This window comes from Penicillium maclennaniae, assembly GCF_028827695.1.
Source record: "Penicillium maclennaniae strain IBT 15551 chromosome Unknown utg000008l:1.0-3552695.0:1.0-3555053.0, whole genome shotgun sequence".
NCBI lineage: Eukaryota > Fungi > Ascomycota > Eurotiomycetes > Eurotiales > Aspergillaceae > Penicillium > Penicillium maclennaniae.
This window is the reverse complement of record NW_026623220.1, coordinates 2,713,281-2,741,017: the sequence shown is the minus strand read 5'-3', so window position 1 is coordinate 2,741,017 and position 27,737 is coordinate 2,713,281. Positions and strand designations below refer to the sequence as shown.

The following is a 27,737-nucleotide window of genomic DNA, read 5'->3' as shown; positions in this document are numbered from 1 at the left end:
CAATGAACTGCCCGACGACGTTAAGATGCCATTGGGCCACGTTGCTTCGGTCTCCATGAGGTGGGTGACCGGCATGGGGTTTTAGTGACTGATTAGGGCCGGACCCGGACGAGGGCAGCACGATCCACACTTGCAGGACGAGATGCAGTAGCAAGCATCCCATGGCGGGATTGGATTGGGAGTTGAAAAGCAAAAGGGCCCAATTCGGTCCAGATAGGAAAGGTAGTGCTGCAGCATCATGGAGAAAAATGGGTCTTGGTGGGGAACGGGTGCCACCATTCAACTTTTGTGATTTCTGTGGTGTTTTCCTGCTACTGAACACACACAACCTACAGTATTGGGGCAAAATGGGATCACCCGGGTGTGGGTCACGAGTCAATCGGTCAATCGGTCAATGGAAGGGGTTTTCACCGAAAGACCACTGTATTCTGTTGTGTTCCCAGTTGAGGTGCTCACAGTGCCGAGCGCGAATAGTGATGCAGTCGAACACCCCATTTCTGCCCAACGTTTCTCGGCAAGTGCGGCAAAAACAGATGCATGGTCTGGCGCCAGTGGGGAGACACTGACAAGGGCGTTGCCAGAGGAATTGGACCTTTGCTCAGGGGAATTCCGGGCCAGGCACTAAGTTATCGGTGGTGAGTCAACATAGCGAAATGAGTTGTTGGACGGAGTCGAGTTGGCCATTGCGCGACTCCACTCTCGACACCGACACTTCATCAGGCCGATCCTCGCCAGATGCTCCAGAGAGATTCCACAGCAAGGGCGCGGTCGGAATGAAGATGGGGCAATCCCCTATGCACTGCTGTGCATCACAGCAGTAGTGGAACGTCGTGAAGGGGCGAGGGTGGGAATCAGGTGACAGCTCATTTGCGATCTTCCGGCCACTGCTCGTTCACCACGTCCCCCGATCATCGGAATATCTGATCGCTAGGCTCCTCGTCTCAAGCCCCGATACTTGTTATCCCAAGACGGGTGCATGCGTCACCGCCTAGACTGTTCTCGCGACGGGGCGACCCGATATCGCCCTGTGCCGATCTGTGGTGCTCATGAAACCCGGTTGTGTTTCCAAAATTGGGTCAACTGATTACCCAACGCCCTGCAGCGGGCCGAGTATCCTGGTTACGCTGACAACTAATCAATGGCCCGCGCTAGAACCCGCTAGAGAGCTTCACTTTTGATGAAACCTGTGCAATGATGTGCTAGGGATGTGTTGGAATTAGGCCGAATTGAGTAACGTACCTAGGATTAGGCGAGGATAGCCTTTGGATATCTACAAGTGCGCAGTGTACTGTTGACTTCGGGGCCTCTCCATTGAATCAAAGAGACCTTGAAAGCTGTCAGCGATTGGCGTTGGCGTTGGCACCAAGAGATCGAATGTGCCCAGGGATTTGACCAGGCAACCTGGACTATCTGTGAAAATTACTAGATGTAGATTCGTCAACAAGTGATCTATCTCTGTTTCTGAAGACATATGTCTTCATGTCTCTAGAATCCATGGGCTCGGGATTTTCATAAGATCTATGAGATGTGAACTGCCCAAATCCTACATAATTCTATTCTCACAAAGCCATCCATAAGGATTCTAGCCTCTTAAACGAAGCATACGGCGAAATTGCCAAAGTTGATTTATACTCTCAATGTCGTACTTGCATTCGCCATTTACTACACCAATACTGTCTCCGATCCCCTAGACCTTTAACCTGCCACTCCAAATCACAATCTCAATCTCTCCCAACCAGCCCTCCGAACTACCCGATGATCCCTGACCAGTTAATCATACATAAATATGCAGCAGTCCCAAGCACAACCCTTCTCCCCTCTTTGTAGCTAATCACTCCACTAGCGCCTGCAGCCAACACAAAATGACGAATCCATCTAGGGTCCCAGCACCTCCGAGTACGATGTAACGATCAGACGAAGGATGAACTTTACCCGCTCAGTCCGGACTTGACTCTTCTCGGGAGATTATTTCTCAGGGTTATGTCGTGGGGTGAGAGTAGCCTGATTGGATGCCTCATCTTGCTGACAGTGCGTCACTTAAATGCTAGATTCTGATCCTGTGGGTTTGATCCCGTCTAGAGAAGAGAAGCATATTTGCCGGACTGGTTTCGTGCGTCGGGTGGGGTTGACTTGTTTTGTGCTGGCGTTGTGGTGCATTGGGTCATTTGGGTGTGATCAGGGTGCGTTGATCGTATTCACGCTGAAGTTTCTAGAATGTCTGTGCATACCTTGCCGTTTTCTAGTTTGAAGCACGAGAATTGTTGGGAATAGATGAATCAGGTACTTTATTCATTTAAGGGGTCATAATAATACCAAGACATCATCTCATACGGGGGTATCAGAGATAATGCGCTCGACACGATAGTCATAAAGCGGTAAGAGGATATCGGGCATCATCAAGGCACCTGCGCGCAAAACAAACGCGAGGGTAACCTATTGTATCGGGCCAGATGGACAGCTTCTTGGAAGCGTGAAAGATACAGGAACGCTAGGTATGAGATGTAACTACCAACACGCGAGTTTAGTGCAATTTAACGCATGCGTGCATCCATTTTCACACGCCAGCGAGGTCCGAACAACCTCATGAACACGATGACTGAGCTACTGGCTAGAGCAACCAAGCCAAGTATGGTGAAGAGCCAGCCGTTACCGATGGCACTGATGATGGGGGTCGTGACAAGAGATCCCACGCAGGAGAAAATGTTTCGAACGAAATTATTTAGGGCAACAGCCTCTGAAGACTTTTTAGGCACGAATTCAGTAAGCATGGTAGTAACCATGCTGAAGATGAGCATTGAACCGACACCAAAGAAGAAGTTGGCGATCATCTTGAGGTCATTGGTTAGTCGTCTGATATTGACAAGTGCGGAGCAAATCGACTTACTGGTACTAGCCAGTACACGCCCTTTTCGGCGGTCCATCCATACCAGATGAGAGCAACTGGGTAAAGAATAGCACCCAGCCAAGCGTTCTCTCGCATACGGTCCTCGGGACGGAAGACCAGTCTCCCTTTTTCATCATATCGTTTAGCCTTCCGCGCCTCGCGCTGCATGATGCTATCCATCCATCGCCCACCGACAAGACTGGAAGCAAAGTAACCCAGTGAGTTAGGTAAATAGAGCAGACCGATGATGATGGTCGAGAAGTTGTAGGGTGCTTTTCCAAAAGTGTCTTGAACGCTGACATTCAACACATAAAGTGATCCGAAGGCAATACTAGCGTAGTACACCGACAGAAGAACCGGAATGTACTGCAGGTAAAGAATAATCCTCAGAGGGTCAATGAATATTACCTTGAGCTTCTTGAGCCATCTTGCCGTGGCTCTCGCTATCTGTTGCGTCGACACTCGACTCAGAGGTCGAGACCCAGGGACTTCTTCATCTTCATAGAGCGGGGAAACAACAGGCTTCTGCAGAACCAAAGTTTCTGGTAGACAGACCAAAACAAAGATGAGGGTTACAGCACCATAGGCCGCAGCGAACCACATGGTACTGCGCCATCCCCATCGCTGGGCCAGGACACCACCAACAATGGGCGCCAGCAAGGGTCCACACAGCGGACCAAGATAGAAGATGCCCATTGCACGCCCTCTTTCCCGAACCTCCCAGAGGTCCGCGATGGTTCCGGCGCCAACAGCTTGAACCGAGGCTGAAGCACCGCCGCTAAGCATTCGCATGACGATCAACATGGCAATCGAGTTGGAGATGGCACATAGGCAATTGAAGAGCACGAAGAGAGCGAAAGAGGTTATATAGATGGTGCGTCGTCCCAGTCGCTCGCTGAATGAGGACCACCAGAGAGGGAAAATCGCCATACTCAGCATGTATAGAGCAATTGACAAATTAGTGATGGTGGCAGTCGTGTCCAGCTCCCTGGCTACCTGGGAGAGCGAGGCTTGAAGAAATTCATTAGATCTGAACAGGACAACAATTGATAAAAACAGCACAACTTACGAAAGAAGATAGAGCTTCCCAACGGCGCAGCAGCTCCTGCTACAGCGACAATGAAAGTAATGAACCACTTTGTTCTTCGTGGATAAGTCTTCGGGTTCTCAATCTCAGCTACCAGAGCAAATTGACCGAGCAATCCTCTGCGCTTCAGCCGCGGGACTGTGACAGCAGGACCAAGCTCAGTGGATGCGCGATGTAATGGTTCAGGTGCAGGATCGTTTTTCTCTTCGTCATAGCGATCCTTGTTCTCTTCGTCATGATGGGAGATACTAGAGGCATGCGACCGCGAGTGATAATCTTCCAACGGTCCTAGTCCGACTTCCTGGCTGGCCAAGACTGCTGAAGGTTCATCGCTACCTGAACTTGATGGAGGCAAAGCTCTTGTCTCGACGGCGTCTTTCCCGGAATCACTAGACATATTGATTCGTTTTGCCGTCGACGTGGAGTGGTGAATGGTCCAGTGGAGAAGTCCTGAGGTTCAACAAATCGGGACTCAAGAGGGACAAAAGAACCTTGCTCGACATGAGACAGACAAGCGATAACACCTGAAGATCAACGATGTAACGATATGAAACACCACAGCCTGGATGATCGGCGACCCAGATCGTTCATCTGCCAACTGCCAACGAACAGGCTCTATAAGGCTAATATAGAATCCGGAAGAGATGAAACGCGATAAGAGGAACGTGAGAAATATTCCGCGACGCTCAGAGCTCAGATGCGAGAAGAAGAGAGCGACGGCAGAGTTGAGAATGTTCAAAGCCGAACGAGGAAGGCGTGAACCTGATAATCGCCGACTATAGCGTTGCGAGTCCGTGGAAAGCAGGAACGATTCCCAGGCAGTTCACTCCTCTTACCGCGTCACAATTCCGCGGTTCGGAATCAGCACCTTTTGACACTTGCTTCATCCAGAAGGAAATTTGAGGAGCCTCAGGGGGAAGTCGCCGTTTGAATAGAATCGAGGTCATCCAGGATCCACTTGGCCACTTGGGCACGAAGAATGTCTGCACGCGGAAGGCCGAGAAGCACCGATGGGTACCGAAAGATAACAGCATCTCCAATTTCAAGCATGGATATTAATCCGATGTGAGGGGTCGGCAACTTAGAGATGCCTTCAGACCCAAGGCTCGAGATCCGCGATTCACGTCTGGGGACCAGTCATCGTGGAGAGTGTGCGTGCCGGTCTTCCGGGCAAAGGACCTGGGCGGTTAGTCCCGCCTGGAGATCACCCCAGAATTTGACCAGCTCGATTATGAAGGCCATCTGTCAGAGTTGATTCATTCTGGCTTCATTTTGACCAGGAGATTTTGTTGTTCTCGCAATTCACTGTGCTTTTACGGCCTACTGGGGACTTCCGTTTTCGGAAACTGGCCATGACTCTGGCTCCGGGAGACGCTACGTGCTGCCCATGAATAGAGATCAACAGCGAGGATCACAATGCCATCTGACAGTGTATAGTAGATTTTCCACCTAGCGTAATGTTACTGGGCATCAAAAAAACAATTCGAGCTCGAGCTCTCGACGTTGTTGAGGGGTCACGCAAGGGAAGGGGTTGATTAATAATCTCCATCATCGGCGCAGTAAACGAGATCGTCATCGTATTCCATCTAATTCTTATGGACAACCAGGTCAAACACTAACATCATTGCGTTCTTGAACTTTGCAAGGTTCAATTTGTATATTCAAAATGACAAATAACGTCGACATCAAAGACGTCCAGGGCACCCTGGCTCAGTACCAGGGCGCCAACTACGTTGACGGCTGGGCCTCACTCTGGGATAAAGGCGGCAAATTGCCCTGGGACAAAGGGTTTCCCAACCCCGCCTTGCAAGATCTGCTAGTCCAGCAGCGAGGTACTATCGGCGGACCTATCATCACCGATAAACATGGCCAGTCGCGCAGACGGAAGGCCCTGGTGCCCGGCTGTGGCAGAGGAGTCGATGTACTCTTGCTCGCTAGCTTTGGCTATGATGCCTACGGTCTGGAGTACAGTGCCACTGCTGTTGAGGAGTGTAAGAAAGAAGCAGCAGCGGACCATAGCTTGTACTCTGTGCGGGATGAGACGGTCGGGCGTGGAAAAGCTACGTTTGTGCAGGGAGATTTCTTCGATGATGCCTGGCTTCAAACTATGGGGGTTTCCTTGAATGATTTTGATATCATCTATGACTATACGGTATCTTGACTCGTCTTTCATGTTACTCATCGCGACATGTGTGTGGCATTCCCCTTCTAACGTGTGTATAGTTCTTCTGTGCTCTGGACCCGGCACTTCGCCCTAAGTGGGCGCTTCGACACACTCAATTGCTGGCTCCGTCTCCGTCGGGCAACTTGATTTGTCTCGAGTTTCCCCGTCATAAAGACCCCCTGGCTCCAGGACCTCCTTATTCTTCCTCCTCAGAGGCATATATGGAGCATTTGAGTCATCCAGGGGAGGAGATTTCTTACAAGGGGGGTATTGTCAAGCATGAACCTCTGAGAGGACCGAGCAAAAACGGCCTAGAAAGGGTAGCATACTGGACACCCGAGCGAACGCACGAAATGGGTCAAGGCGAGAATGGAGTGATTCATGACAGAGTCTCTATTTGGCGTCGACGTAACTAGGTGAACAAGATGAAAAGGCCAAGATATCGTTGATCTGCCCCGGTCTTGATCAAGCATCCCTCAAACAAAAGTGCCTCTGGGTATCATTATTTTAATTGTCTAGGCTTTTTTGAAAAGAGCGTTGTAGTGCTCCCCGAGCCCGTAGGAGTGTCGGTAATATGCCAGCCATATCATGCGCCTGCGCTTTTCCTCGTCATCAAAGCTGTCCATATCACCGCATTCAATCTTCTCCAATCTCCCATCCTTTTGTACGACATTGATATCGACTCCATATGCCCGTGCAATAGCCTGCAGCTCCAGCTGACCACCCCACTCAGCCGTCAGCTTGATCTTCCGAGTATAGACGTCCACGGGCTCTTCCATGAACGCCTCGAATTCTTCCTTGTGGTCAGTAATGAAGTCGGCCGCGACAGCGCGAACAGCTCGGTAGCCATCGTGCTGCGGTGATACGACAGTATCAATGCGGGATTGTGTCGTTGGCTGCAGGATAATTCGGCTTGGGTCCGGCCGCAAGCCGACTCCTGAGTCATCAAGCTGTTTGGCAACGGCAGAATACAGACAGTGGCCGTCTGGAGTGACCTCGACTTCCGTCAAGCCCAATTTCTTAAACACAGCATCCATAACTTCCTGCTCATTGCCTCGGTAGTTGGTTTGAGTGGCGGCTTCTTCTGCAGCGGCCTCGGCCTGGGCAGCTTGTTCGGCAGCACGGCGGGCAAGACGAGCCTTTTGGCGGTTAGGCTTCTTAAAGCGAGCCGCAGGTTCTTCTTCGTTGGCGATCGGGGTAGGCTCGGTTTGAGGTTGTGTTGTGTTGTCTTCGTTCGATTCTCCATTTGTCGGTGCCTCGCTTTCCAAGGTCAGGTCGTCAAGAGCTTCGGTGGTTTCGGCCGGGTCCCCGTTCAGCTGTGCAATTTCGGCTTGTTGTTTCTCAGTGAGATCCCGTTGCATTCGTTCGCACTCATCGTTGACGCCCTTGCGGGTTTTCTTGGTGGCGGACTTTTTCTTCTGGGTGATTCGCCCTTGGAGGTCCTTTTGCTCCTTGCGGTGCTTTGCCAAGAGTTCGTCCATTATAAAGACAAAAACAAATCGGTCTAGAACTGGGTATCAATATGCAAAATCCAAGGAACAAAAGAAAGTCGCTAGTCATGTAATGAACAAGGCCGCATCTCAAAGTCGCCCCGCGAAACCCTGACGGAGGTGCCCTAAATGCGAGCCCAGATAGGATTAGCGTAGTCCGCTTCGGGAAAACTTAATCACCGAATAGTCTTGGCCAATGGTACCTGTGTAGGCACAGTAAGGGTGACAACCAGGTATAGACTCAGAATTAAAGGTGTAGTCTCAAAAGTCTATTGAACATAGCTGCAAAGCAGCAGATTGTAAGTCGAGTCATACCCTAACATTTCAATGTCCACTCTTCAATGCGTCCTTCTTCAAATTGGTTCATAGTTCGACCCACCGACAAGCGCTTCTGTCATCACTGGTCAGCAGCTTGAGTTTAATAAATTCGCCTCAGATGGTCGAGTAGTTTAAGTGCATTTTTTGTCCCCACGAGAGAAACGCATAGCCTCATGATAAAGCGCCAACAAAATGAAGACAGGTGCTAGCCCCAAACTCAGCCTGTAATGATGTGCATTTGCGAATTGCACGGACCTTTACATGCCCACTAGTTCAACATTACTCAATGGCGGCCATCAATTTAAGATTCGTAAGACAGCCCTGCTTGCAGTTGAATAAAGCCAGACCTGGAGACAGCACGGAAGGCAAGACCAATCGCGATGGAAGAATTCGAGCTCCTGCGCACATAAATAGCCGCCCCTACATTCAATAAAAAAAATCAAGAGAGGCAAGCTGGCTGACGAAGCCTGTGCGCTCGGGTATGCGCGCACTTGCGAGGGATAGAAGCGTTATGAGAGGAATGAGGCTTGGGTCAGACTATTGGAGGTCTTTGGTTTACTCACGAAGCCACAAGGATAAGAATACCATTGTCAGTCTTGCCGGATAGAATAGTTGGCTACGACGAAAATGGAACATTGAAGGGGCTCAATGTAGCACGATGCTAAGGAAATAGTCGTCCTTGAAACGTGGAATGTTTGTGTCTATTATGTTCCTTAGTCACAATCAGCTGCAGCATTTTCCAAGCGTGGGTCCATCATGAAGACAAGTTTATCAGTCCAAGATCGACAACAAAAGGCCATGGCCGCTATAGAAAGAATATCACCGATTCAGCAATAGAACATCGCCCTTAGGTCCATGAAATTCTCGCGGCAATACAGCCTGTTTGGGCACAGCGTCCTCTTCGGAGAAACCGTGGCACCGAGAGCCTCGGCTTGTCTGCTCGGTCTTCGGGTATGCAGTGCAACGGGGAGCTTCGAGGGTGAGATCAAAACTATGGGTCCACGCATCTAAAGATTAACCTATACTTCATTCTTGTCAATCATGGATTCCCAAAGTTTGTTCGATGTTAAGGTGAGATCGTCTGTCTATTTGTTGTTGGTCGCTCTACTCACTGTATTTCAGGGCAAAGTGGTGCTGGTCACCGGCGGAGCCAAAGGTATCGGTCGCATGATCTCAGAGGGTTATGTTACCAATGGTGCCACGGTCTATATCTCATCTCGCGATGCAAAGGCTTGCGATAAAGCTGTCAACGAGCTCAATGCTCTTGGCAAGGGCAAGGCCCACGCCATTCCTGCCGACTTCTACAAGTATGACGATGTGAAGAAGCTGGCAGAGGATCTGGGCAAGCGCGAAAGCAGTCAGTCAACCCTATAAGCGTCTAGAAAATGACATTGTTAACCCTGATGGTTCAACAGAGCTTCATGTCCTTGTCAACAACTCCGGTTCGAACTGGGGCGCCCCCTACGACGAGTACCCTAGCGAAGCCTTTACCCGCGTTCTTACCCTCAACCTGCACCGCGTCTTCGATCTCACACAGCTGGTGACTCCTTTGCTAGAAAAGGCATCTGCTCCTAACGACCCTGCGCGCATCATCAACATTGGCAGCATCGATGGCCTTCGGGTGCCCTCCCTCGAGACATTCGCGTATAGTTCCAGCAAGGCCGGTTTACACCACCTTAGCCGTACCCTGGCAAACCACCTGGGCAAGCGAAACATTACGTGAGTGTCTATATTCGCCTCATATCGGTCGTCTACCAAAGTCTAATATGTATGGCAGCTCCAACACCCTGGCCTGTGGCCCCTTCAAGAGTAAGATGATGGCCGCCACCCTCAAGTCATTTGGTGAGGCCATCAAGGCTGGCGTCCCTCTGGGCCGCATTGGAACGCCCCAAGACGTGGCTGGTGCTTGCTTGTTCCTGAGCAGCCGGGCAGGCGCATTTGTGAACGGCGCCACCATCACGGTAGACGGTGGCAGTGCCATCTCGGCCAAGCTTTAGATATGACTCACTTATGGGTCAATCTTTCCGATGTAAATAAGACATTGAGCGGAAACGTCTTTCCATGTTTAATTGAAGAGTCGAGCAACTACATTCCAGAACGTAATGCGGACGGCGGGCGAAACCCCGGGGAAACCGACATGCCAACCCAAGGCTGGTCATCACCGCTATTTCGGTCCTAAAAAAGCCCTCTTTGCTTTTTCCCCCACCAGATTAATTTCTAGACCACGTTCACCCCAGAGAAGCAAAACATCCCACTGTAGCGATTAACGTGGTTAACGCGGACAACAAAGAAACCGGGTTGTGTTATCATTTTCTTATCAGGAGGCAACAGTGTGGAGCGGCGACATCATTGTCCACATAGCGTCATTTTGGAAGATCTTTCAACCATCCCACCTTCCTACACATCCCACATTCTCATCCTCACCATAGATCGATCAGAATCGCTTGATTGAAGCCGAGACAGTGTCATCTCATCAACAAGCTTCCCCCCTGCTCACCGATCCACTCGAGATCGCCTGCAGAACATTCACCGCCTCTACTTATATTCATCCCGCCCTGCAGTTGTTCCCGGATAACCTGGGAGTCGGTGTGAACAGGCCTTGCGTGACGCACAATCGACATACGGATCGCGATCTTTCAAAACCTAAGAGACAATGAGCTCACCGGAAAACCGCCAGCGGGTGCCCTCCCTCGATCCGTTTTCCCACCCCGATGTCTACTATGGCAACGAAGATTCGCTGTCCAGAGCCAGAGATCGGCGCCGTGCTTTCTCAGTGGTAAGCAGCCACCCTGCTCTTATGGTTACCCCGCGAGTCATCGCTAATATTACCCGTTGACAGAGCGTCAATAAGGACTATCACAGCCGTGAAGATATCAGTTTGCCGTCTAGACGTGGTAGCCACGGTTCGTCTAGCTAACTCCCCCGTATCCGCATCGCAGTGAATGCTGATAACGATGTCCAGATGAGTCCTCCGGACAACCCCGCAAATTCCTCATCAAGGTCGACGAAACCCTCGAATCCCTCCTGAAGCAAGAAGATACGGATCAAAACATGCAGATTACGATTGAAGATCTTGGCCCAAAGGTATGCTGCGTTCTTGAGATCAAGTATGGAAAAATGCTGATGATTCCAGACTCTCTCGATTGGAACAGCCGCTTCCTCCGGCATCCGGCGTGTGGATATCCGCGGTACCTACATGCTCTCCAATCTCCTACAGGAGCTTACAATCGCCAAAGACTACGGCCGCAAAGAAATCGTTCTCGACGAGGCTCGACTCAGCGAAAACCCAGTGGCGCGACTCTCTCGTTTGATCAAAAAGTCGTTTTGGGTGGCACTTACCAGACGCATTGATGGTTCAAATATCGAAGTGGCGGGCAAAGATCCGAAAGATTGGACCGACGACCTCGTCCCGGATTTACATCCCACCTGGTGCGCCGGAACAATTTGAATACTACACCCAGATTGCGAAGGCTCACCCCGAATTGCGTTTGGAAGTGCTCATGCTCGAAGAAAAAATAACTCCTGATTATGTTGTCACGAAGCTTGGTGAGAAGCCAGGCTTACTGGCGCTAGCAATGGAGAAAGTAATTGATGAAAAGACTGGCAAAGAAGATCTCAGGGGTGTTCCATTCGTGGTACCTGGTGGTCGATTCAATGAATTGTACGGATGGGATAGCTACATGGAGTCTCTCGGCCTGATCGTCAGCGACCGCGTTGACCTTGCCAAGGGCATGGTTGTGAACTTCTGCTTCAGCATCAAGCACTACGGAAAGATCCTCAACGCCAATCGAAGCTACTACCTCACACGCTCCCAGCCTCCGTTCTTGACCGACATGGCCTTGCGGGTCTATGAGCGCATCAAGAATGAGCCCGATTCCAAGGAGTTCCTCCGAAATGCCGTTCTCGCTGCTATCAAGGAGTACTACAGTGTCTGGGCATGTGAACCCCGTCTTGATCTCATTACTGGTCTTTCCAGATACCGCCCTGAGGGATGGGGTGTGCCACCTGAAACTGAGCCAAGCCATTTCACTCACATTCTTATGCCGTATGCGGAGAAGCACGGTATGAGTTTCGAGCAGTTTGTCAAAGCTTACAACTCTCGCGAAGTTGTCGAAGAGGAGCTGGACGAGTACTTCCTGCACGATCGTGCCGTGCGTGAGTCCGGTCATGACACAAGTTACCGTCTTGAGCGCGTGTGCGGCAACCTGGCGACAATTGACCTCAACTCTTTGCTGTACAAGTACGAGGTGGACATTGCCCGCATCATCCGCATCCACTTCAAAGACAAGCTTTCCATCCCTGCTGAGTTCCGCACACCCATGTCGAAAGATACTGAATTCGAGTCCTCCGCTACCTGGGACCGCCGTGCGCGCAAGCGCAAGCAGGCTATGGACAAGTATCTCTGGAACGAGGAGAAGGGCATGTACTTCGACTACGATACTGTCAAGCAAGAACAAACGGACTATGAGACTGCGACTACTTTCTGGTCCATGTGGGCTGGTCTCGCTACACCTGCCCAGGCTGCTGCACTGGTGTCGAAGGCCCTGCCTCGGCTGGAGGCTTTCGGTGGTCTGGTTTCAGGTACGGAGGAGTCCCGCGGACCAGTCGGCTTGGAACGTCCGAACCGCCAATGGGATTATCCCTACGGCTGGGCGCCACAGCAGATGCTCGCGTGGACAGGCTTGATGCGATACGGATACCAGGAAGAAGCAGAGCGACTTGCGTACAAGTGGCTGTACATGATCACAAAGGCGTTTGTCGACTTTAATGGTGTGGTCGTGGAGAAGTATGATGTGACTCGGCCCATTGATCCCCACCGGGTCGATGCCGAGTACGGCAACCAAGGAACCAATTTCAAGGGTGCGCCACGTGAAGGGTAAGTTGCATAGCCTCTCTCGCTCTGATGTTTTATATTAATGCTGGTTTCACAGATTCGGCTGGGTCAATGCTAGCTATGTCTACGGATTGGAGATTCTCAACGCGCACATGAGACGCTCTTTGGGAACTATCACGCCTTATGAGACTTATAAAAAGGCAGTCTTGGCTCAGGATGCTTACTGATTGAAGGTTTCATACCTCATGGCTGAATTTGCATGCGTGGAGTGGAAACTTGGGGTAAATCGTTGAATCGACAGAAAAGTCGCATCTAGAGATGAGTACAAAGAAAATTGATTGGCTTGGCTTGGCTTTGCATTTAATTCAAACAAAGATGTGACAAACATTTGAATATTCACTGAAACCTGCGTTATAAATCCATTAGGAGGCTGTTCCAACGCAGGATGATATCTCGCCGCCTATTTAGAACTGGGGAAAGACTCGGAACCTGTTTTCACCCCATCTTTGTATATACCCAGCCTTCTCTAGTTTGGAGTAAAGAAACCCACCTCTACCTTAGCCCACCTCCGTTCGAGGCCGCAATATCCCCGCAACTCCACATCAAGGCAAATTCACCGCCAGGCACCACCATGCGAAAATAACCCGGCAGCCATCGGCAAGTCGCAGGGCCTCCCGGGGTAACGTCCGAAAAAGAAGATCAGGAATCTCGAAATTCAAACGACGCCATCGGGCCCTCCGCAGCTGAGATGCACCGAGTGTGCTCCAGGTTCGACAATTACATGGGTGCATGCGCGGCGGACCCTGGTTTTCCCGAGGCTGTTCTCGTGGCTGGAGCTTGGGTGTACAGTCTGGTGATACAGACTCGTTCAGTTGCACGTTGCTCTTTTATCATCTCGCGCTGCGAGGGAGCTTAACTTGGTTGTTACAAATAGAGCTGGTGCTTCAGGGTTGGGGTTTGGGTGCCGTATGGGGGTTGGTTGTGTAGATCAGGTTATAGAAGTTGACTTCGCCAACTACGGAGGTCAGATGATGAGTACCAGACTATCTGAACGGGTGCTTCAACAAGTCCTCTTTGTTGCTGTTAGGTGGACGTTGAAGCGTCTTGAGGAAGTGTAGGTAAGCTCTGGATGAGCCGAGGTCCAACGGAATCAGTTAGCGTGAGTCATTTCAGTGGTCGTTGATCGTCGGGTGGAGTGTACAATGTTGGGCAAGGGTATTGGGCTGGTCACTAGAAGCGTCGTTTCCTCCGGTATGAATTCGTGCTCTTCCAATTTGTTCGAGTATTGAGGCACATAATCGAGTCAATGGCGTTTGTATTGATCGACACGATGCATTTGTCCGGCATAGAGAGAAGTTTTATATAGACGATGAGATGGCTGTACGTACTCAACCCTACGCTCCTCTAGACCCCGTTTGCTAGCTGCTACTGAGTAGCTAGACTGTCTCATGCTGTTGCGTATTCACACTCCGGCTCAAATGCTCAGTGGAGATGCATCAAATACCGGGGGATTACACAACTGTATTGATGACTCAGGCAGCAATCTGCATTTTAGCAGCTGATTGTTGTGGTGCTGTGGATGCAAGTGAATGCTGAAAAAGGACGAATGCCGATAGCGGAAGTTGAAATCATTCGCTTCATTGGCTAGAAAGCTCTACACAGATCGTGAACAGTCCTAGTCCTGTCCTTAAAGCCTGTGATCGTTGGCGCACGTGAAAGTTGCAGGTATTGTCATGTCGAAACGCACATGTTCGACGACGTCATCTGGGTCCATGGCGTCCCAACGCTTTCGCGTTTCTTCCAGGTGATCATTAAAATTAAAATTTTGTTTTCATGGACATGGAGATAGATTCTAGGATATTACTGATGAATTACCGATTCACAAATTTTCTTCACAGAGTTGTGAGTCAACGGTGTGTAGCAAGCAGTCGTGGCGAAGCGCCGAGCCTAATCGTCCATTAGACCGAGGATCTTAGAGTCTGGATCCTCTCTCCCGAAGAATCGCACCCGCCTCCGCCCTTCGGACCTCCGAAGCCTGAACATTGGTCGAATAGCTGGTTTCAGTACGGGAAAATGCCTAGGCTGCCTGGGATTGGATTCTATCTGTCCCGGTGAGCCGAGCGTTTACCGAACACTGGGTTGCTGTGACGCATTCGCAAAGTAAATAAGTACCCCGGGTTTCCAGCTGGCTTGTGATCGGTTTTGATTTTATCTTGTGTTCGCTGTCTCTCTCCTCCTCTTTTCCCTTGTCTGTATACTCTCGTCCTTGTCTTGGTTTACAAGAGCCGTGGACTATCGCAACTTGAATATATATACACTGTTTGCACCTCGTCAACATTATTTCTATCCTATTAGTCACCATGGGTCAATTCGAAGATGAAGACCGCCAGTTCGCGGAGGAGGTTCAGGCTGTCAAAGACTGGTGGAAGGACTCGCGCTGGAGATATACCAAGCGTCCTTTCACAGCTGAACAGATTGTCGCGAAGCGTGGCAACCTGAAGATCGACTACCCGTCCGCTGTCCAGGCTAAGAAGCTCTGGAATATTGTGGAGAACAACTTCAAGGTACGAAATCTCGGCGCAATATGAGTAGAATCAGTGCTAACTGGAACATTCGCGTTGATAGACAAAGCAAGCGAGCTTCACCTACGGCTGCCTCGAGCCAACCATGATTACACAAATGTGCAAGTTCCTTGACACTATCTACGTCTCTGGATGGCAGAGCTCTTCAACTGCCTCGTCCACGGACGAGCCTTCTCCCGATCTCGCAGATTACCCATGGTAGGTTGAAACATTCCAGGCAATTTGGGTCGAAATGGCATACTAATGCAAATTTAGGACACTGTTCCTCGCAAGGTCAACCAGCTGTTCATGGCACAGCTTTTCCATGACCGCAAACAGCGTGAGGAGCGTGTGACCACCCCTAAGGATAAGCGTGGTAATGTCGCCAACGTCGACTACCTGCGTCCCATCATTGCTGATGCTGACACTGGTCACGGTGGTTTGACCGCCGTCATGAAGCTGACCAAGCTCTTTGTTGAGCGCGGTGCGGCTGGTATTCACATTGAGGACCAGGCTCCTGGTACCAAGAAGTGCGGTCATATGGCCGGTAAGGTGCTGGTTCCCATCAGCGAGCACATTAACCGTCTGGTTGCCATCCGTGCCCAGGCCGATATCATGGGCACTGATCTCCTGGCCATTGCCCGTACCGACTCGGAGGCCGCTACCCTCATCACTTCCACGATTGACCACCGCGACCATGCCTTCATTGTCGGTTCCACCAACCCCAGCCTCCAGCCCTTGAACGATCTGATGGTTGCCGCTGAGCAGGCTGGCAAGAATGGCGCTGAGCTGCAGGCCATTGAGGACCAGTGGACCGCCCAGGCCGGTCTCAAGCTCTTCAGCGAAGCCGTTATTGATACCATCAATGCTGGTACCCACGCCGATAAAAATGGCTTGATCCAACAGTTCCTCAAGTCCTCCAAGGGCAAGAGCAACAGCGAAGCTCGCGCCATTGCCAAGGGCATCACTGGTGTTGACATTTTCTGGAACTGGGATTCGCCCCGTACCCGTGAGGGCTTCTACCGTTACCGGGGTGGTACTCAGTGCGCCGTCAACCGCGCCATCGCATACGCACCTTTTGCGGATCTCATCTGGATGGAGAGCAAGCTGCCCGACTATAACCAGGCTAAGGAGTTTGCCGACGGTGTGCACGCCGTGTGGCCCGAGCAGAAGTAAGTCGCGCCCGAGATGAAAAAAGAAAAGAGTCAAATCCCGATCTCATGAAATTAACAATTTACTAGGCTCGCCTATAACCTGTCGCCTTCGTTCAACTGGAAGAAGGCTATGCCGCGCGACGAACAAGAAACTTACATTAAGCGTCTGGGCGAACTTGGCTACTCCTGGCAGTTCATCACCCTGGCGGGTCTGCACACAACGGCGCTCATCTCTCACCAGTTCGCCAAGGCGTATGCGAAGCATGGCATGCGCGCCTACGGCGAACTTGTCCAGGAACCCGAGATGGAGCTAGGAGTGGACGTGGTCACCCACCAGAAGTGGAGCGGTGCTAACTACGTGGACAATCTCTTGAAGATGGTCTCCGGTGGCGTCAGTAGCACGGCCGCTATGGGTAAGGGTGTCACGGAGGACCAGTTCAAGCCTTGAATGGTGTCCTGTATATTGGTATCACGGCGTTTTGATTTCTTTTCATTTGTTGGTCTATGAGTTGATTCCCGTCGAGATTGTCCCGTAGGATGGCTTGACTTGTCATTGCATGTTGAAAATCAGTGCATAAGTACGAGTAATCTGATGCTTGAATGAAAATGTATATTCTTTTTCTGGAAAATTCTGTCGCATGGAAGGATAGGAGTCCCAAGGAGTTGTAAAGATCCATCTAGGCTGTAACAGGCAACACCCCTGCCACGTTTTTCTTCACGTCGCGGAGCTATCCCTGATATGGAGGGCCCGGACCGGCCAGTGGTGTGCGTGGGTCTCCTGTGAAGCCGCGGCAGAGCTCAGGGGTGCTTAAAGTGGGAAGTTGGCGGACTAACAGCGCCGAGCGGGCGCTGGGCCTCGCGGTTTGCAGAATTAATTTTGAAGGGATTGCATCGACCGAGATGGTGAACTACGTTCAAATAATTATATGAAACTCCACATGGCTAATAGGTAGTTCGTACTAGACCCAGGTGGTTCGCACGGCCAGATGCAATCGCGAGGGGAATGATCGACGACTCGGAGAGATTGAAAGGACCGAGCGGCGCATGTGGATGCGGAGAAGCCGCTGGTTTTCTGAGTTCTTAAATGTCACCCCTCCCAGTCGCCCTCCTTTTTTTCTGACGTAAGGATTCACATTTTCTTCATTCACCGTCAACATGGGTGTCCAGGTTCCTGAACTGCAATACACCTCCCTCGAGGAGATCCCCGAGCGCATCTCCACTGCGCGCAAGGCGTTCCTGGAGCACCGCACGCGCGATGTCGAGTTCCGCCTCGTGCAGCTTCGAAAATTCTACTGGGCGTGAGTGGCCTCCATTGGCTTCCGAAGACACCGGCTGACAGCTCTATAGCATCAAGGATCATGAGGAAGAGATCGCCGAAGCTTGCGCTTTGGATCTGAATAAGCCGCGCTTCGAGGTCGAGGTCGCCGAGAGCGGTTGGCTGCTCAACGATGTCGTTTTCACCACTCGCAACCTCCACAAATGGGTCAAGGATGAGAAGGCGGAGGATATGGATTTGGCCTTCAAGTTTATGAACCCTACGATCAGAAAAGACCCCTTGGGTTGTGTGTTGGTCATCGGGTACGTCTCTCCCTAGCTTGGTCGGTTGGAGACAAGAGGAGCTGGAAGCTGATCATCTGCTCATTCTAGTGCTTTCAACTTCCCCTTCCAGTTAACCCTGGGTCCTGTTGTGGGCGCCATTGCCGCTGGTAATACTGTCGTCATCAAGCCGTCTGAAAATGCTCCCCGCAGCGCTGCCGTGATGCAGAAGATCTGTGAGGCTAGTCTCGATCCCTCGTGCTACCACGTCATTCAGGGAGGTGTTGCTGAGACGCAGGCCCTGCTTGCTGAACGATGGGACAAGATCTTCTTCACTGGTGGTGCCAACGTGGGCCGAATTATCGCCAAGGCCGCAGCGCCCCATTTGACCCCAGTCGTGCTCGAGCTGGGTGGTATCAACCCGGCCATTGTCACCAAAAATGCTGACCCTAGACTGGTCGCCCGCCGTATGCTCTGGGCCAAACTCCTGAATGCTGGTCAGCTCTGCACTTCGCAGAACTACCTGCTCGTTGACAAGCCGCTTGTGACCGATGTTGTGGAGGAGTTCAAGAAGGCCTACAAGGAGTTCTATCCCCAAGGCGCCAAGGTTTCGCCTGACTACTCGCGCATCGTCAATGCGACTCACTTCCAACGCCTCAAGTCTATGCTCGATAATACGAAAGGCAAGATCATGATGGGTGGCACCATGGATGAGAAGGAGCTCTTCATTGAGCCTACTGTTGTCCTGGTGGACTCTGTTGATGACTCCATGTGCACCCAGGAGAGTTTCGGTCCCTTCATTCCAATTCTGCCCGTCGAGAACCTTGATGAGGCCATCAGCCTGGCCAACGGCGTTCAGGCCACCCCGCTGGGTCTCTACCCATTCGGCAACAAGGCCGATGTTGCGAAGAGTAGGCATCCTGTTTCTGAGTCTTTCCCCTCTATATTGCAGACCTGACAATTCTCTAGTTATCTCTAGCACCCGCTCCGGTGGTGTTGCCTGTAATGATGCCGCCCTTCACATCCCAACTCTGCCCTTTGGTGGTGTCGGCGAGAGTGGCTACGGCGCCTACCGTGGCCGCTCCAGCTTCGACGTCTGGGTACACCGTCGCCCTATCACCACCAGCCCTGGCTGGTTGGAGTCTATCCTGTCTATCCGTTACCCGCCTTACGCCGGCAAGCTGGCTACGTGGAAGGCTGCCACCGCGCTGGCCCCTGACTTTGACCGTAGTGGTAACCAGGTCACCTTCGGCTGGTTGCGATACATGTTGACTCTGGGTGGAGGAAGTGCTAAGGCCGGCGTTGGCCGTGCTTCCGTCGTTGCTGCCAGTGAGTACCAGCCTCTCCCTTGAGTTGTTGTCATGATCTACCCTATCTCTGTCTTATGTGTTTCTTGCTCTGGTTTTTCATGCAACCTTCTCACCAAGGCCTATCATCTCCAGACGAAGAGGATAAATAAGCCTTGGGCCAGACCCTCCAGCAACTTTCCACGACACGTTCCGAGTGCACATACCGTCATGAAGACTGTTGATACCCCCATCTGTATACCCATTTAAAGCAGTCCCGCTTCACGCTGTCATATTGTGGACACGTTCCCCACCTTCATTCCCCATTTCCTTGCACAAATGTCATCTCCACTTTCCCAAACTGGCTACCCAGAAAGTTTCATACACGTTAAACGCATACCCTAAAACATAATGGATTCACCTTCTTTTTGTCATATTGTGTTATTTGTCAATGCGGGTCACAGAAAACCCAGTGATGAACTCGTCTAACATGGTTTCTGTAGTTGCCTACGTCGTGATGCAGGTGCTTCAGCGCCGCGCCTCAAAACTCTGACGGAGACCAGTGGTCTTTTAATGTCTTGATATGGAAATAGCGTGGCCGAATTTGATCTAACCTTTGTCGATCCTCGTTTATTTTGGGACGTTCGGTGGAAACTCGGTAGTTCTTTTGGGTGGATAAGTCCTTTTCGAGTAAAATATTATGCTCATCTTTGCTTGTCTTCTCGATTAGGAAGTATTAATTTTATCAGCCGAGCCTAAGAAATACCCTTAAGTGGGTCTAGATTGGCTCATGGCTATCTGTTCCCGTATATCCGAAGACACCTTCTCGAGAGCTAAACGTTCGTTTTCGGAGAAAGGCTGAGATGGAGGATCAAAGTTTGTAGGCCTGTTCAGGATGTTCATGAGATAAACTTGGCCCAGATAGAGGTCTGGCCTCGTAAAGTCAGGCTACTTTACGGGAGTAAATCAAGTACATTTTATGTGGGACGGTACTAGATGTCAACTCGTGTAGTCTACACGAACATGTCATACAAGGTTCATGTGCTGCTCCTTTCATTGCTGATCAACTACTCTTTGATTACTATCACGCAAGGCGTGTCAACACTTTATAGAGCCTCTGGCTTTCCTGGATGTACCTCGCATTGAATTGTTCAGTTTCAGGCTCTTGTTGTGGGCGCAACGATAGTCGTGCTAGCAAACTCAGGGTAGAAAAGAGACTACTAGTTACGTGTCAGAAGAGTGAACCACTATTCAGTCTAAGAACTTCACTCCATCGCAAGCAAAGTCCTCCGCCACAACTTCTCCTCCTCCAAAATGGCAGTCTTCACATTCTCCTGCATCCGGAGCCCATGTCCCTCTCCTTGAAATACAACAAGCTTCACATCTTTCCCGCCCTGTTTCAAGACTCGGGTCATCTCTTCAGCTTGATCGAGAGGCACCACTTTATCCTCATCTCCCTGCAATATCAGCAACGGACTTTCAATTTTCTCCACATGAAAGGCAGGACTTCTCTCCTGATAAATCTTCTCTTTCTCTTCCTCGGGCGTATTCTCTGGGAAGAGGAGAGCAAAAAGATAATGCGATTCAAACTTGTGGGTCGTCATCACCATAGACTTTAGATTTCCGACCCCAAACTTGCTATTTCCTCCAGCCCACAGGGTTGGAAAATTAATCAGTGATTGAAGAACGGTATACCCACCTGCGCTGCCTCCCACGATGCCAGCCTTGGTAGGATCAACAAGACCCTGTTCCGCAAGATAGGCAACACAGGAAGCGGCATCATCTATGTCTTTGATACCCCAATAATAATTGAGGGCTTCCCGGTATTTGCGTCCATATCCAGTGCTACCAACATAATTGACATGGACATAAGCGTAGCCTCGGGACGTCCAGTATTGGGTTCCGAGATCTAAGCCTGGCGCATCGTGGCCCGTTGGCCCGCCGTGAATGGAGACTATGACTGGGGGCTTGGTTTCGGGCATCGGTATGTAAGATGGGTTATGGGGCGGGTTGAAAATTGCATGGGCAACGCCGCCTGTTTCTTTTCCCTGTGTTCGCGGGAATGTAATGAGTTTGGCAATAGAGTATGTCGAGGGTGACAATGGGATAGTGGTGGAAGATTTGAGAAGCACCTTTTCGGATGGTTTCGATATGTCAACGAGGTACAGCGCTGACGGAGATGTCACTGTACTCCCCAACACGACAAACTTGGTGTTTGAGATCTTACGAATCGAGTTCAGGGGAATATCCACGAGACCGAGCGATAACTCCAGCGCTTTGGAAGTTTGAAGATCTACAAGTAGTAGTGTATCCGTGGCGAGCTTTGTGGAAGTGACTACAAGCTGAGTAGGCGTCAAGATTATGTATGAGTTGCTGTTCAACAATTAGCGTGATGCCTTCAGTCCAAAGTCGGATACCCACTTTCCAAGTGCTGAAAATACTCGTTTGCAAGCAATTTCTGCTTCTTCCCATCCCGGTAGAACAAGTGGCAGGACCTCCAAAGATGAAGGATTTAAACGATACAGTTGGGCAAACCCAGTACGGTCACTGGTGAAGAACAATGTCCCATCTTCGTGCCATTTGGGTTGCCCAACACCTTCCACAGCAGCTTTACCGGCAATGTGCTTCGCATTCATTAGACCTACAGCATTCCAATCTGCAATGTAAAGTTCGCTTCCAGTCCACGGCATATCAGGATGATTCCACTGGATCCAGCAGATTTTCGTCCCGTCATGATTGAACCTCGGTGCCGAATAGAAATCCGCTCCTTGGCAGACACTCGTCACACTCTTATCGTCCGAATTAATGAGTGCAGTAGTATTCACGACACTGCTTCCGGAATGATCTTCCTGAACAGCAAGGATCAAGTTTGTCCGAAGAGGATGAACGTCGAAATCCGCGTATCGCAACTGTTCCGAAGCGGTGATAATCCGCTGAACATCATCCGCTGCTTTGAGACGGAAGACACCACTCGTGTTGGCGTCTGTGAAGATCAGACTTCCATCTGGGCTGAAAGTACAGGCACCACCACCGTATTCGTGCACTTTGCTTTGAGCACTATACTCTGATGGCAAGATATCGGTTGATTCCGTGCCCCGTTGTTCTACGATGACGCACCTTCCTTTCTCAGCTGGTCTGCCTTCCACGAGGTAGATTGCACCCGTTTTCGGCTTTCCATGTCAGCTACATCTGCTTATTGTGGTGCCAAGTTGACTTACGCTGACGTGGAGCTCGGAGAATGACACTATACTTCCTGAGACCAGATCAACTGATATCGGGCTGCTCCAGGTGCCATATGGCGCAACTTGGGGCTGGGGGCTCATCTTTGGCTACAGAAGAGCGTGATAAAGGTAAATATGAGAGGAAAGAGGCGAAACGTGGCTGACGGGAATGGGGACAGAGCTGAAAGGCGATCTTGCTAGATCTAGAGAAATGTGAACCGTTCCGGGTTATTCTGTGTGATGACTTCTTCATGGCAATACATTCATCACGTTAACGGTGATGCTGGGATTAATATGCGGTGAGCTAAAAAGGTTAGCGCTCTCTGGATTGATTTCCCCGAATCAAAGAGAAAGACTATCGCGGTATGCTGATCTCGAGAACTATTGTGCTTTGTTGAGCTTCCACATGGTAATGGCCAGTTCATATAACATGCCCAGATATTGTGCACAAAAGAAATGCCGAGAAAAGACCAGTAAACTTGAAAAATATTATTTCGATCCAGTCGTACTTAAGAAAACATACTTTGCCCATGGGTGGACTACTCTAGCTGTGCGATGTCGCCATTTGTGAAACGGTCGACTACTCTTTTCTTTCACCTTCAGTAAGAAGAATTCTCCTAGGGCAAAATGAAATAGTAGAGGAACAGATGCAAATACCCATTTATTACGAGAGAGGCTCAGTTGAACGGACTTGTGCGACGCTTGCAGGGCGCGTACACGATGAGCCCCCCGCTCAGCCTCCGAAAGTATTTTTTGTTCAACATTGCCGGACTGACCCTCATTGGAGGATTCATATATTATCAACGTAGAACAAAGCATGAAGGATCCTTTCTTTTCACTAGCGGTGCTATCGGAGTCCTGTCTCTCGCACGGACGGTTTGTCAAGGTCTGATCACCCATTGTTCACAGGTCAAGTCCAGCAAGAGACCGACGATGTTGCGGGCAAAGCCAACGACCTTAAAGATGTGTTAAGAGCATCATATTGCCTTCTTTCAGATGCAACTGCGTTCGACCCGTCTATAGTCGACAAGGCCAAGCTGGCTATTTAGTTGAGTAATGCGGTCAAAGTCAACATTCGGTTGGTGAAAATGCTGGAGAAAGCCTGAAAGCTTCCAAATGCATGTGCGAGTAGACGCTCGTTGTACTCACTTGTCTCGCTAAGCAACCTAGCCCAGTCGGAGGCATGTTGGCCAGCGCCCCATTCGGTCGAGTTCGTTTCTGTTCTCTTATTAACAACGCGCTCCTATGTCTCTCGGTTTGGGGAACATACTAGGAATCAGGCGGTACTTTCATTCGCCTATCCCAGACTCAGGACGGCGATCAAAATCTCTGTCCGTGTTTTCGATCGACTGATACGTCGAATAGGGAATATAGTTGGTCTTCTGCCGCTTGGACGGAGGGCATATCTCGCGGACTGCGTGGGGGGGCATGATGCTCACAAGCCTCAGACTGGGGAGAGCTTGGCACGAATGATAGCACTGTCACACTTTGGCTCGGGTGATAGAAGTTAGAAGAATGGGCTGGCTAAGGACTGCGGTCTGGAGAGGCAGAAGAGGCCTCGACAGAGCGCTTTATCCTTTTCGGCTCGACGAACTGGTGAGCTTCGTGAACACAATAGATAGGTTGAATGTTAACCTCAACTTGGCTCCTGAGTCTGCTGGAAATGTCGGTTTGAACACATTTGAATCATTTCTCTATTTCATGCACACGACTGATGCCAATAAACATAGCGCGATGCAGATCGACAATGAGAAATGAATGGCTTCAATGAAAGCGATAGCAACTGATCTGGCAATGCACGCTATATCGACACTAGACATTGTCAAAGGACTCGATCAAAAACACAGCCATGTTGACGACAAGCTGGACAACCTTGGCAGACAGATGGAGCAGGTGGTATGACTGCCAGCACCCTCATGAGTTGTATGGAGTGTAGATGTCCCTTGTTCTTCACCAGAGGGCCAAATGGCCATTGAACCAGCCTCACTGGAGTTTGATCATTGAGCATCAAAGAATTGGTCAAAGTATAGGAGATCTAGCTACCCAAGCACGACGTCGACGTCGAAGACCCGGGACGAGATGCATCTGCTCGAATCACCAATTTTTCCTTTCTGTAAAAGCCAACCCAAGTAATTTGGCCACGCTCACACACAGGGAGAGCTGTCAAGGCTTTGAACTATCTAATGGATGAGAGTGACTGTAGGCACCGGGTAGGCTATGACCCGCCAAGAGCATATAAACTCAGATTTGATTTCAATGGTATCACGTTAAATCATCTTCCCACATTGCGTTTTCTAGATCATGTTTCCACCAATACATGAGATGAGCCACCAGAAGGCAAGTTTATACAGATTAAAATGTTCCCTCTCAACAGCGTCGCTCGACACCACGCCGACTGACGCAGAGATATTTTACTCCCTTGTACGGCTTGACACTGTCACCTAGCCCTCGACTCCGGCGCTGATCAATGTTCAGGCTTTCCACCTTGATACCAGATGGAAGCCATCCTCGGACAGAGAAGGAGACAGAGGCAGAGTTGGGCATAAGGCTAGAATTGATTTGAGCTTTGGTTCTGCGCGGCCCAGGGCGAGATGTGGTTGAAGGTGTGAAGAACGTGGGAAGTTGAGATGGCTGTAGAGGTTGTGAAGGAGGAGTAGGCGTTTGAGGTTTGGAATGGTTCGGAGATGGGGTTTTGGCTTTATCTAGTGCGTCTGAAGTTCCTTCACCGGGGCTTTCAGTTTCGCCTTCGACTGTTTCTTCAAGGAGAGCGGCAGATCGAGATGATTTCTTAGATCCCTTTTCCTTGTCCTTCCTCCTCTTTTTCTTCTTCTTGGAGGGGTCGCGGTGCTTTCTGGTGGTGCCTGCGGACGGATCGCTGTAAGATGTAGGGGTTTCGTAATAGCCTTGAAGAAGGTTTGCATTGGCCTCTTCGTCGTCCTCGAGGCTGTCATCATGTTCCTCATCACCCGTTGGATAGCCTGCAACCGAACATCGAAGAGTCGCAGTGCCTGAAACGCTTCCAGCTTCACGGGTCGTGGGGACCCGCCATTCGAGTAGACCCGTGCTGCGAGAGTACTGGGCATCACCACGACTAGCTTGCATGTCTGTAATGTGCCGGACGGATTGGGAAATCGGCACGCTGACAACTACTTCTTCCAGGACAGGTCCACTTGAGTTGCTGATTCCACCGCTTAAAAAGGATGGTGTTGATGAGCCTGATCCGTTCCGTGGGACCGTTGGCTTCGAGGAATTACCCGGGAAGTTGGTATTCAAAGTCAACCTGACCTCAAAATCTGAGCCGGATGGCCCAAGTGATTTGCGAATGTCTACAATGGCAGGCAAAAACAGCTTCTCCATGTGACTCGGTGGCTCGTCTAGATCAGGGTCTATCGGAAGAAGATCAACCTCATAACCAGCCAGAATGAATCGACCGTCAGGAGGTATGAAGCTAAGCTCCCCGGGCTTTTCTCGCCAGCGAGCAAGTCTGACAGACGGGTGAAAAACCGGCAATTCGATCTTCCGAGCAAGCGATTGCTGACCTCCGGGCGCTGATAATGATAGGAGCATGTCAGGAACACCGGATATCTTTGCAGTGAATGCAATAGTTCCAGATGCCATTGCAGAGAGTAATCGCCCAGATGGGGCCATAGTCACGGAGAGAGATTCAATAATGTCAACGTATAGCTCATTTGATGTGTGTCGTACTCCTGACCGTCGCCATGGTATCGCGGGTCCTTGGGCAGCGCTAGCAGCGGCGAGTGTTTTTTTCAGAGGGTTTGTAGGTCCTGATGTCGGTGTTGATGTCCTGAGTCAAGATTCAAGTGTCAGAAATAGAAAACCTCGTCCAGTTCTTGCCAAGATCTCTTACCCAGGCATACTTATCCCGCTGAGAAGCTTACCCATCCACCCGGGCACCTCAACAACCTCTTGCAAAGCATTGAGCTCCGTATTGGATACTATTCCCCCATCGCACATCTCATGGAGCAGCTGCGCAACCACCTCATAGTTGGCCTGAATCTTGCTCGCAAGCAGCGGCGCGCCCACAAACTCCTCCAATACGTCGACTACTCGATGCAGGAATTCCAAGGCTAAGAGCGGCTCCGTGTCCACCTCAGACACGGCAAGGAAGAGCAGGTTCGATTGAACAATCGAAAACACTGTCACCGGTGGTGAGGCGTTGGGAATGTACAGCAAGGAGGGGCGAGGGCGGCATGGGCAAGGTAGAGGGGTAGGATCGCGGCCGCCGAGGGCGGGCGGGCTCGGTATACATGTTCGACGAGAGGGGCACTAGATCAAGCTGTCAGTACGATTTACTGCCGTTTTCAAGAGATACTTACTTGAGCTCGTCATAAATGTAGACGGCATCAATCTCTCCGCTCATGGTGGCTGTTGTCTGAGACAGGAAGTGTCGGAGTTGTATAGCTCGTGATGAAGCTGGTCATTCTGCCATCAATGTCCGCCTTAGATTGATTCTTGGCTGCGCGTGATTCTCCGCGATGCCCTCCGCAACTTGCAACCAAATCAGTAATTGAAGAACTTCTTTTGCTTCATATTCTCCCGGAAAGCTTGGATAGCAAATTCACATTCGACATGGCGTCTTCATCCAATAACCGTGGCTGGGAACTCCAGCCAAAAGATGCCAAACTAGCACTGGCCGAGGACAAATGGGACGACTGCATGGCCTGCAGGGTGACCGGTAGGTGGTCTAGTCTGACAAATTCTGACTTAAAAAACATAATTTGCTGATATATGATGCAGGCTCTGCTGCATTCATCGGTGCCGGTATCTACAGCTACCACAGCGGCATGACCAACCTTCGCAAACAAGAGAAGAGCATTATGCAAAGCACATCAAAATACAAGATGGGCTCGCGCCAGCTCGGAGTTTCCGCCATCGCTGGAACACTCATTGCCATGGGTGTCTACCGAGCATTCAATTGATAAGACGCATGGACATCCATCTGGAATCTGGAACTATGCAACAATCACAAGGATTGTTGGGACGGCAACTGTACGATAGGAAGCGCTTTCTAATCTACCTTGAAAGATATTTTGAGGTGGTTGTAATATATTGATTCATACTATCAGGAGCAGTAATCATGATGATAGCTGCCAAACCGGGTATTTCCACCACAAAAGCCTCTCTCTATATGCTGTATTGAAAAAGGTATAAAGAGGCATGGGAAGGGGTAAACGAACAGAC

General features: G+C 50.5%; 10 protein-coding genes across 10 annotated transcripts; 6 read left to right on the top strand and 4 right to left on the bottom strand.

Annotated features, from left to right (window-relative positions):
* Window positions 1-2,531: 2,531 nt before the first annotated feature.
* Window positions 2,532-4,368, bottom strand: N7477_009991 (MFS transporter; the record flags this gene model as incomplete). Its single annotated transcript, XM_056971652.1, has 3 exons — window positions 2,532-2,828; window positions 2,885-3,894; window positions 3,954-4,368. The coding sequence occupies 3 exons, from the start codon at window positions 4,366-4,368 to the stop codon at window positions 2,532-2,534; spliced, it is 1,722 nt and encodes a 573-aa protein (XP_056818631.1).
* A 1,269-nt stretch (window positions 4,369-5,637) lies between these two features.
* N7477_009990 (putative thiol methyltransferase) lies at window positions 5,638-6,551 on the top strand (the record flags this gene model as incomplete). The annotated part of the gene is made up of 2 exons (XM_056971651.1): window positions 5,638-6,123; window positions 6,195-6,551. 2 exons carry the CDS (start codon window positions 5,638-5,640, stop codon window positions 6,549-6,551), a joined length of 843 nt encoding a protein of 280 aa, XP_056818630.1.
* A 99-nt stretch (window positions 6,552-6,650) lies between these two features.
* Window positions 6,651-7,616, bottom strand: N7477_009989 (deubiquitinase OTU2; the record flags this gene model as incomplete). Its single annotated transcript, XM_056971650.1, has 1 exon — window positions 6,651-7,616. One exon carries the CDS (start codon window positions 7,614-7,616, stop codon window positions 6,651-6,653), a length of 966 nt encoding a protein of 321 aa, XP_056818629.1.
* A 1,368-nt stretch (window positions 7,617-8,984) lies between these two features.
* Window positions 8,985-9,940, top strand: N7477_009988 (short chain dehydrogenase/reductase family; the record flags this gene model as incomplete). Its single annotated transcript, XM_056971649.1, has 4 exons — window positions 8,985-9,014; window positions 9,066-9,300; window positions 9,359-9,662; window positions 9,721-9,940. The coding sequence occupies 4 exons, from the start codon at window positions 8,985-8,987 to the stop codon at window positions 9,938-9,940; spliced, it is 789 nt and encodes a 262-aa protein (XP_056818628.1).
* A 656-nt stretch (window positions 9,941-10,596) lies between these two features.
* N7477_009987 (alpha,alpha-trehalase) lies at window positions 10,597-13,004 on the top strand (the record flags this gene model as incomplete). The annotated part of the gene is made up of 6 exons (XM_056971648.1): window positions 10,597-10,719; window positions 10,783-10,846; window positions 10,906-11,027; window positions 11,077-11,349; window positions 11,405-12,819; window positions 12,875-13,004. 6 exons carry the CDS (start codon window positions 10,597-10,599, stop codon window positions 13,002-13,004), a joined length of 2,127 nt encoding a protein of 708 aa, XP_056818627.1.
* Window positions 13,005-15,137: 2,133 nt separating this feature from the next.
* On the top strand, window positions 15,138-16,940 carry N7477_009986 (isocitrate lyase 1; the record flags this gene model as incomplete). The annotated part of the gene is made up of 4 exons (XM_056971647.1): window positions 15,138-15,341; window positions 15,403-15,543; window positions 15,615-16,510; window positions 16,580-16,940. 4 exons carry the CDS (start codon window positions 15,138-15,140, stop codon window positions 16,938-16,940), a joined length of 1,602 nt encoding a protein of 533 aa, XP_056818626.1.
* A 707-nt stretch (window positions 16,941-17,647) lies between these two features.
* Window positions 17,648-19,380, top strand: N7477_009985 (hexadecenal dehydrogenase; the record flags this gene model as incomplete). The annotated part of the gene is made up of 4 exons (XM_056971646.1): window positions 17,648-17,790; window positions 17,840-18,070; window positions 18,140-18,939; window positions 18,998-19,380. 4 exons carry the CDS (start codon window positions 17,648-17,650, stop codon window positions 19,378-19,380), a joined length of 1,557 nt encoding a protein of 518 aa, XP_056818625.1.
* Window positions 19,381-20,579: 1,199 nt separating this feature from the next.
* Window positions 20,580-22,637, bottom strand: N7477_009984 (S9 family peptidase; the record flags this gene model as incomplete). The annotated part of the gene is made up of 3 exons (XM_056971645.1): window positions 20,580-21,687; window positions 21,736-22,484; window positions 22,533-22,637. The coding sequence occupies 3 exons, from the start codon at window positions 22,635-22,637 to the stop codon at window positions 20,580-20,582; spliced, it is 1,962 nt and encodes a 653-aa protein (XP_056818624.1).
* A 2,265-nt stretch (window positions 22,638-24,902) lies between these two features.
* Window positions 24,903-26,916, bottom strand: N7477_009983 (putative AP-3 adaptor complex subunit mu; the record flags this gene model as incomplete). The annotated part of the gene is made up of 3 exons (XM_056971644.1): window positions 24,903-26,340; window positions 26,404-26,793; window positions 26,873-26,916. The coding sequence occupies 3 exons, from the start codon at window positions 26,914-26,916 to the stop codon at window positions 24,903-24,905; spliced, it is 1,872 nt and encodes a 623-aa protein (XP_056818623.1).
* A 209-nt stretch (window positions 26,917-27,125) lies between these two features.
* On the top strand, window positions 27,126-27,475 carry N7477_009982 (uncharacterized protein; the record flags this gene model as incomplete). Its single annotated transcript, XM_056971643.1, has 2 exons — window positions 27,126-27,231; window positions 27,294-27,475. 2 exons carry the CDS (start codon window positions 27,126-27,128, stop codon window positions 27,473-27,475), a joined length of 288 nt encoding a protein of 95 aa, XP_056818622.1.
* Between the last annotated feature and the right edge of the window lie 262 nt (window positions 27,476-27,737).